The sequence below is a fragment of the Propithecus coquereli genome, unplaced genomic scaffold (genome assembly GCF_000956105.1).
Source record: "Propithecus coquereli isolate 6110/MARCELLA unplaced genomic scaffold, Pcoq_1.0 Scaffold50, whole genome shotgun sequence".
NCBI lineage: Eukaryota > Metazoa > Chordata > Mammalia > Primates > Indriidae > Propithecus > Propithecus coquereli.
The window spans coordinates 3410107-3419954 of NW_012150841.1; the positions used below are offsets into that span (position 1 = coordinate 3410107).

Below are 9848 nucleotides of genomic sequence, written 5' to 3' on the forward strand. Positions count from 1 at the left end.
GATGGTGGGAGCTGTCATTTATTACATGGCTTTATTAGCAATACTCAAAGTGTTAAAGAAAATTGAAAAACTATAGGTTAATAGTTTACGAGGTAAGATGCAGAAATAAATCTATAAACGGTCACTCAGTGCTTAGTATAAAAGAAAAGTAGAAGAAAATACAGATAGTGGGAGGAGAGGCTGTATAGATTAGAGTTAAAAGTGTGAAGTTGGCTTTCAGATAGTTCTAGGCGTTGTTTGTTCCATTTCATGTTGGGTGCCTTTTGGCAAACTCTGTAACTTGTCAAGTTTTTCTCCATTGGTGAGACAGGGATAATAATAGTACCTCTAGGGTTATTTCGTTGAAATGAGAAGGCATATAAACCATACAGAGTAAACACTTAATTTTTGCTGTTACAGGCATGGCCGAAAGTTTTTTTTGTTCATGTGGCAACTGCTGTGGACATAAGCCCTTGCTTGCATTTTTTTCCCCTTCTCCACTAGTGGTATTTAACTACATCCATGTGTTGGCTCATTGATTCATTCCTGTTCTCTCTGGAAGGTTCTGATAGAAGACTGCATTCCAGTACTGAAGAGGTACGCCAAAGAAGGGAGAGAGTTTGATTATGTGATTAATGATTTGACGGCTGTTCCAATTTCCACGTCTCCAGAAGAAGGTAGATTGTGTTTTGTTTTTTTAACCAAGATGTTTTTCATGGAAATGTTTCTCTTGGCACCATGTGATGGTAAAAGGATCTTAGAGATCAATTCTCTCATTTTTTTTAAAGGGAGTTAAATTGAGGCCCATGGTAGAAAGACAACTGGATTTGGACTTGGCTTTAATTCCTGTTCTGCCACTAGATGAGTTTAGAATTAACTCAGTCATTTGAGACAAAAGTTTAAAATGACTCATCACATCAAGACATGAAATTGTTTGATGATTTATTTAAATTATGTGATTTTTAAACTGTATTGGGGTAAACTGATGACCTTTGCTTAAACAAGAGATAATTCCCCTTCTCAAATCACTGCTGGTTAATGTTTTTTCTATAAACTTGACTTCCTGCTGAGCTGAGTTTGCAGACGTTTGAGTTTGACTCTTGTTTCTCTTAGGATGTTGCTGCTTGCTTTCTTACTTAAAGCAGTTTTTCAGATTTCAACCACTGCCTTTGTGTCAAATCTTTATTGGTATTGTGAGAGCAGGGCTAAGTAGAAACACATTTGATTTTGACCTTGCTTTGTGTGTTGTACGTGTGTGCATGCATGCACTGGCCACATAACCATATGTTATCGTTGATGAACGAGGTCTTGAATATTGGGTCTTAAGTTTGTTTTGTGGCTCGCTCTTTTTTCTTTTGTATTGAGTGAATATTTGACTTTAGATGTTATTGATGCACACAAACCCATATTTATAAAACTTAATTTTTTTAAACGTCCAGATTCCACATGGGAGTTTCTCAGACTGATTCTTGACCTCTCGATGAAAGTATTGAAACAGGATGGGAAATATTTCACACAGGTAAGCTACTGAACTGGTTTTCCCCCTAGAACTCTCAATAAGAATTTTATATTTTGAAATTTGAATGCATATTCTCGAAATTTGTCTTTTAAGAGTGGAATAGCATCATTGGATTATGTTCTTTCAAGCAGTAAGCTTTTAAATAACTGACCTGTCATCTGTTGGGCATTAATGAGTTCTTGTGTCCTGTTAGCAGGATGTAAGATTTATCCTGACTTATCAATCTTGGTCTTTGGCTGTAGTGTGAGCTATTGCCACCAGATGGAGACACAGACTGATTTTTCTTTTTCCTCCCCTCTTCCTCTAGGAGACTCTTAATTGCAAAGCACATTCATTTCTCAGCATGCGTTTTGCTCTGGTTGTAGTATGAACTCCTGCCACCAGATGGAAGCAGATTGTACTGTTTTTCTCATTTTTTTTAGGCGATTCTTCATTTTAAAAGAAAGTTTATAGATTGTATTTCTTGACATATAAATGTGTGTGTGTGTGTGTGTGTGTGTGTGTATAAGCTATTAAAATCCTTAACAAAATTCTGTAAATGGTTGCAAAGGCAGCTACTTGATAATCCAATCTCTTTATTTGGTACCAAAATTCCTTGATGGATAAACAAAAGATTAAGCGTAGGTTGTATTGCAGTCCGGTCTCTGAATTCTGAGTTTGCAGGAGAATTCCCTCCACTATTTTTTTTTTTTTAAATAAAGAATGAGTATACTGTATTTAAATGTCAGGTACAGGTAGAGGTATTAACTTTATTCTCCCCAGGAGGCATTTATAGGCACAACACTATCCTGGACATTTTATGGAGTTTGAGATTAATATTGCTAAAAACAACTTAGCAGCTCTAAGACATCTCGACTTAGGCTCCAGCCTATCCTGTTTTCTTCCTCTTCCCTCTGAATGTGAGACCTACATGCAAGTGGAGATTAATTTGCACTTTGCACTTGCTGAAAGTGTTGGGAAGCTTCAAGGAGAGCAAACAACTATCTACGAATGGATTTTTTTCTCCTTGATATTTAGAAATGATTTTTTTTTAAAAAACACATTCTAGACCTTGCTATTTAAAGCGGGGATCTGCAAACTATGGGCCAAATCCGGCCTTCTGCTTGTTTTTGTGAAGTTTTCTTTGCACACAGCCATGCCCATTCATTACATAGTGTCTGCGGCTGCTTTTGTGCTATTACAGCAGTGTCGAAGAGTTGCAGTGAATACTGTGTGATCTGCAGAGCCTAAAATATTTTGTCTGGCCCTTTACAGAGAAAGGTTGCTGACCCCTGCTTTATAGGAAATCTGCAGTGAAACCTGCTCAAGTGAAGGAAGGCTGCTTACTGTAAAGAAGCAAGTTGGACTTTTTTCATGCGTGGGTATTTTTTGAAGCAGAGCATACCTATAGAATTTTTTATGTTTCTGCAAATATGTAGAAGGAAATCTCATGCAAGTTAAGGAAGAATGTGAGGCTCTGGGATCTTTAACCAAAAGAGACTGAAAAAAATATGGATCCACTGCAAACCAGTCAGTATGTTAGTAGACAACAGGGTAGAATAAGAAAGTGTGACTGTCTTCTTTTGTCCTGAGTATTTGCCTAGTAGACTGCCTCCTATGGGGAACTGTAATCTTAGTATGGAAGACTAATAGAAATGCTTGCTCAGAATATCACCACAGCCCATTCATAAATATTAATGACCCCGGCTTTGATAACTTGCCTTGCTAACTGACTTTTACCAAAAAACACAAGGGTTATATGCCCAGGGCTGTGCTGGTTTCCAAGGATTGTCCAAAAAACATATTATGACATGTTTTTCATTCCCACATTCATTACAATGGGAACCACAAAGTGATCTCATAACACCTGGGAATCATGCAGTACATTTGGTGGTTGAACATCACATGGCGAAATTCACATGAACTAAGGGGAGGGGGCGTATAGGCTTTCCAGAAGCAGTATCCGAGTCAAGAAGCAGGGTGGTTTGATGCAGGATGTGTTGATGGAATTGCCACGGTGTAATTTTTTTTTAACTGCCAAGTGACATGCTTACGAGATGGCCCTGATTGCTGCTGCCATGCCCACCCCACCTTGCCTGAGTGTGTAGCTGAGTCCTGGAGTCACGTTAAGGATGGGATGAAAATGTGTGGTGATTTATAAAAGCTAAATGCTCCCACCCAAAACTGCTTGCATCACAGTGCTGAGTTCATGATGTCACTGATGTCACCTGGGCTGCTTGAAGGCAACTTTGTCAGCATGCCATGAAGCTGGGGAATATGTCATGGAGTGCAGGGGAATCGAGGTGGGCCAGTGGAATTCCAACTGGGGAGGAAGTGTTTTCATGGTACTAGGAGGCAGGTCCTGGAACTTAACCTCCCTCCCTTCTCTTCCCCACCCCTCATTTAAAAAACTGTAGGTTATTTGATGCATACAGGTAGGTAAGTTATGATGCAGAATACTAGCAGTCCCCAGCCCCCCACCCAATTTGAAAACTGGACATCATCAGTACCCTTGATGCATCTGTAGTCCTCCCTTATTCCCGCCTGCCTTCTAGAAGTAACCTATTCTTAACGTCATTCTTTTCTAGTCCTGTACTTTTTTATAGATGATTCACGTTTATGTGATTCCCTAAATCATATTATTTTGTTTGGCTTGCTTTTGAACTTGATTAAGAGAAGTGTTGTTAGGATGTGTTCTTCTGTACCTGTTTTTTTTTTTTACATTACAGAAATAATGCTGACTAACTTAAGCGTAAAAGATGTAAACAATACCGAATCCATAAAATAAAAGGAAGTGTCAGCTACCCACACCTAATGTGGGGCAAGGAGAACTTTCTAGAACTGAAGCTGCTGAATTGGGATTTAACCCCTGGGTGTGCCTCCCCACCCCTTGTCCCATCTCTTCCTCTCATCCTTAATAGGTGCTTAATTCTTTGCTGTTAGATTTTTGTTCTTCATCTCCCGTGTGTCTTTCTTTAAAAAATGTCATTTCATTTAAATAGGGAAGTGAAATATATCATGTTACTTTTTTGGGGTAGGTCTCTATTTGTGGTATTTTTTTTTTTTCTTTTTTAAAACTGCTTCTTGACAATGTTGGGAAAGAACAAATTGAAACTTTCCTATTTCCTTACCACATTCTCTGTAAGGAAGTCCTCCCATTTACCTTCTATAAAGAGAGAGAGTGTTGTCAATTTTAAGATGGCAACGGAAGCCATTTACAGTGCACCTTGGTGGCATTTCTATTCTATAGCTTCCCCAGTGGTATGTGTTCTAAAAATAGCTATAGGCAGTGTTTTCTATTTGTGAATTTTAAATTACACATGTGGTGTTTATATGCTCTCATGGCGAACTTGATGTTGAAACCAAATTATATGCTAGTGAAGAGCACTGTGGCCATATCCCACTGCAGGACCCTAGATGATGGGTTACTAAACAGGCTGGCACTGAAGGGTGACGTCATGCTGAGCAAATGTGCTAAGTTAAAACCACCAAGGCCAGCTCTCAGAATAGTTCTAACCTCTTGCCTGTGACTAGTTGGCTGGTTGGTTTTGAAATGCCATACTTAGGAGTTCTTACATCACAGGCTGCCTTTATTTGTAAATAATTTGGTCTTAATGGTACATGGCTATTTTGAAGTACAGTAATAGTAAAGTTCTTAAGAAGAAATGGAAACAGCACATAGATTCAGTACTCTTATGAATGTCAAGAACTTCAGAGGTTAAAAGGAAATAGGTGGTATTAAATACCCATCTTGTTTTCTAAATCCATACTGAAAAGCACTTGGGGACAAATTGTGCTGAAATGATGATAAATCCTACCCCAGACTTACTGATTCAAAAATCTGCATTTTAATAAGATTTCCTGGGATTCATATGCATATTAAAGATAGAGAAGCTAAAGCTGAGCAAATACTGTATCCACTCCCCAGCTCTGCTATATGTTGCCTGGCATCTCTAATTCTTGGCACCATTTTTCCCTCATGGTCACAGAATGGCTGCTGTGGCTCCAGATATCACATTCAGGTTATAGGCTGGAAGAAAGTTGAAGGGGTGTGCCGCTCTATCTTTGCTTGTTCAGAATCAAAAGCTTTCTTAGCAGCCCCCAGCAGACTTCCACTGTATCTCATTGACCACCCCTAGCTTCTGGGGATGCTGAAAAAAGTGACCAGAAAGGGAAAAAAGTTAGAATGATGAATTTGAGAGAAAGTTTTTGATCAGGGTTGTAACTGGGGGATATCCTTGGCATATATATCCTGAAAAAACATTTGCTCTCTTATGCCTTAAAGCACAAATTTTGGGGAAAGCATGAGGGGTGAATGTTGTTCTGTGTCAATGTTTTACACTCTTAGGAGGCTTGTAGTTTAAAAACATTCTGGAAATCAAGAACACTATCTGTTTGATACTTAATTTTCAACTCAATGGTGACGTGACCATTATTGAGAAAATTTACTTTGAATGGGTTGTGTGTATGAATCTTTGCTAAATTGCATGATGTTGATAAAATGACTGTGTCACTAATGAGAAATTGGTCTCACTGCTTTTTATTGCTTCATACTCTAATAATTTGAAATGGCTTGGTAAATGAGGTAGAAGGATAATGAACTAGTGAGTCTATAAATAGAATTCGATGCAATTTGTGAAAGTACAGAAGCCTTATTTTCAAAGATGAACTTTTATCTAAAGCTAGACTTGCTCTCCTTTATCGGAGACCTTCGAATGAGATGAGTGGGACACTCAGTAGGACTCAATCTTATTGTTTGCGTTTCTCCCTTTGATTTAGGGGAACTGCGTCAATCTGACAGAAGCCCTGTCGCTCTACGAAGAACAGCTCGGGCGCCTGTATTGTCCTGTGGAATTCTCAAAGGAGATCGTTTGTGTCCCTTCATACTTGGAATTATATCCTTTGACCCATGACATTGTGTTGCCAGATCAGAGCACCTAAGTAACTCCTATGCCAATTTAACATTTTAAATCACAGTAATAAATGGAATTAGCTCTGGAATATGTAAAGCCTGGGTTCTCAAACTTGGCTGCATATTGGAATTCCCCCGGGAGCTTTAAAAAAAAAAAAAGAACAAACTGATTCCTGAGTCCCACCCTCAGAAATTCTGGGGCATGGCTTGCCACAGCTTCCTAGGTGCTTTTAACAAGGACCACTGGTCCAAAGCAGTGGTTCTCAAAGGTATTCTCAAACCTGCAGCATCAGCTGGGAAGAGCTAGTTAGATATGCAAATTCTCAAGCCCCATCCCGACCTGCTGCCCAATCAGATGCTGGAAGTGGGGCCCAGTGACTTGTTTTACTAGCCCTCCAGGGGATTTTGTGCACCTGAAAAACTTGAGAAGCCCTGGTCTAAAACACTGCCATGCACCTGTGGCAAGTAAAAGTCTGAAGACACTCATCCTGCTCTTATATTAAAGTTACCTGACTTCAATATTAGTTTCTACACTTGATGCCTATTTACAGTACACATTGAGAACTAAAATAATGCTGGGGGTGGCACAGTTAATGTTGGGGCTCTCCGTTAGTTTCACTTAGTAAAGTTAGCCCAGAGAAATAAGAAAACGTGGAGAAGAACCAAAATGACAGCATTGTCCCTGGAAATTTGTGCTGCATTTCCTTCTTCTAAAGTGTGGACTGTAGTCTGCAGAATGACAGCTTCCTCATCTGTGGTGGCTGAGTCCAGGTTCCCATGACAGTTTTTATTGCTGTCAAGGGAGATCTTGCAACTGCTACGAGCCTACAGCCGGGTGCCACCAGCCTGGGCAGGCTGGGACAGCACAGACAGTGGCAAGAGGAACCCCCTGGGTCCTCTGTGTGAGGAGGGGAATACTGTACTTGTTGCGTGGCCATGGCCTGTGGAGAGCTTTGACATCCCCCCTACCCCCACCCCACGACCATCCACCTTTGTTTAGGGTTCCCTTTGGGTGCTTTTTTTTTTTTTTTTTGAGACAGAGTCTCACTGTGTTGCCCGGGCTAGAGTGAGTGCCATGGCGTCATCCTAGCTCACAGCAACCTCAAACTCCTGGGCTCAAGGGATCCTCCTGCTTCAGCCTCCCAAGTAGCTGGGATTACAGGCATGCACCACCATGCCCAGCTAATTTTTTCTATATATTTTTAGTTGTCTGATTAATTTCTTTCTGTTTTTAGTAGAGACAGGGTCTCGCTCTTGCTCAGGCTGGTTTCGAACTCCTGAGCTCAAACAATCCGCCTGCCTCGGCCTCCCAGAGAGCTCGGATTACAGGCGTGAGCCACCGCTCCTGGCCTGGGAGCTTTTTAATAGGTCTGTGTTCATATGTTTAGAGGTTAGAGAGAAATCAGTTGATGACATTTGGGAAAAGGCTCTGTCCTCTAGTTCTTCTCTCTCCTTTTCTTCCTTCTACTTTTTTTCTCTATCTTTTCTGTCCTCCCTCCTCTTCCTCTCTCTTCTCCCTGCCCAATCTTTCCCTCCCTCTTTCCGTCTCATAATTCCCTAAAATTTTATGAGATCTTGGAAGCAGTAGTGTTACCTGATGGAATATTTGCGTTCTTTTAGCCTTTTATCAACTCAGTCCCCACCTTCAACCATCCCAAGTGGTGGGTGTCCCAGGCTGCATAGTGGCCTTATTCTCATTCCCACAATGCTAAGCCATGAAGCTTTTCATACATCTTTCATTTTCTTGGCCGACAAATGAATTTTAAGTGACGCCTGTTCTTTGAATGACCTCTTATTCCTTGACTCTCTGTCCAGGTGGGTATTTTACACTGTGTGGAAGAAAGCTAAGCCTTGAAGATGAATATCCCCAATCATGTGTGCTGCAAATAACCTTCCTGACCTCCATATGCTGTACATGACATCGAAATGAGTCAGGCAATTGATTGTGAATTCCTTAAAGTTTTCTTTAATTATTATTTTTAATTTAAAAAAGCAAATGGAAAATGTATATTTTGATGAGCTAGGGTGTTATTTTTGGTGAAAGTCAGCTGAAGGACAGTTAGACAGCACAGCGAAGACTGCTAAATGCACTGACCCCCTAGAATGTGATTTTTGTTTTAATTTCTGTGTGGGCTTTTTTTGTTTTGGTAGACCTTCAATTTGGATGTTTGGAGGAATGAACATCATTGTTTTGTTCTGGAGGGAAGTTCTTGATGGTGTTTCTTTCCCCAAAAATTGACTTAGATATTAAAATTTGGTGCTTATAAGAGTTAAAAAAATGAATAGTAATGCTTCAATTAAAATCACAAAAGAGAAATTTCACGTGTTCTGTTGTTTTATTTCAGCGCAGTCCCTCTTTCTCACTTCTGATCTCATAGAACACAGATATCTCCTGGTCTGTTTTCAGTTCTATCACTCGGTGTCATTTATCTCTTTATAATAGGTTGGCCTTGGGCCTTTTTTGAGCAGTAGTAATGACTTCATTTGCTACCGTGGTAAATGATACACAACCTATTAAATTCACCAGTCCTTCATTTTAACATTGTCCTGAGGCTAGCAAAAGATTTTGCCTGACTGCAGAGTTGAAAGTCAAAAGCTTATTTCTGTTCTCACTCTTACTGGTATATTAGATGTGGAAATAAAGATTATTTTAGATAGCTGCTATGAAACTTTCTGAGAAGATTCTTGGATGCACAGATATGATAGAGGCCCTCGGCAATAAGAGCAACTTGAAAATTCTCCTAAGGAAGTACATGTAACAGCTTATTGTCCGTGGGTAACGATCCGCATCAAAGGTGAACTTGTATAGACTTCGGATTGTTAGACATTCCCGAGTTATGCTATTGGTTTTATAAAAGGTTTATACCTTATCAGTGTAATGAATTCATTTATGGTGAATTTGCAGTAAACAAAGCATTAAAAATGAAATATTCAGTGTCTGTTAGGAGGTAGAACTAGTGTCAACACAGAACGTTCTTTCTCCCAAGGTAGGAACAATTGGTATGGTATGTAACAAATGTTCTTTAAAAATGAGTGAATGTATACTTTTTTTTTTTCTTTTTATTGGCTTGGCATGGAAGAAGAAACTAAGGTAGAATAAAGGATTTAGAGTCATGTTAGAACTAGATAGGCTGAACAAATATTTTTCTTGTGCATGTAGGTTTAAAATGGCATTGGTGGATGTTATGAATCTTCCCCATCGCATTAAACTTTTCTATAATGCTTTGCGAAGTCTGTGTACGATTTAAAATGATGGTACCATTACTGTAGAGCACTGGCAGTAGAAATATGTGGGCATGACCTTGTACTTGAAGCTTGCAGCTGAGGCAACAGATCCACTGATAAATCTGGTGACACAGGTCCTGCCTGCTAAGACCTGAGAGGTAGAAATGAAGTGGATCGAGTTGTGCCAGGCCATGGAAGATCCATTCAGGAAAGGATAAGGGATGTGGGAATGGG

The 9848-nt window shown here is 39.8% G+C and overlaps 1 protein-coding gene across 1 annotated transcript in view; it reads left to right on the plus strand.

The window, feature by feature from the left end:
- SMS (spermine synthase) overlaps positions 1-8706 on the plus strand; it is a 54058-nt gene extending 45352 nt beyond the window's left edge. The window contains exons 9-12 of the mRNA XM_012656343.1: positions 542-656; positions 1419-1498; positions 6257-6372; positions 8205-8706. Coding sequence (XP_012511797.1) covers positions 542-656; positions 1419-1498; positions 6257-6372; positions 8205-8244 — 351 coding nt within the window. The 3' untranslated portion in view covers positions 8245-8706. The remainder of the gene's footprint in view (positions 1-541; positions 657-1418; positions 1499-6256; positions 6373-8204) is intronic.
- The last annotated feature ends 1142 nt before the right edge of the window (positions 8707-9848 follow it).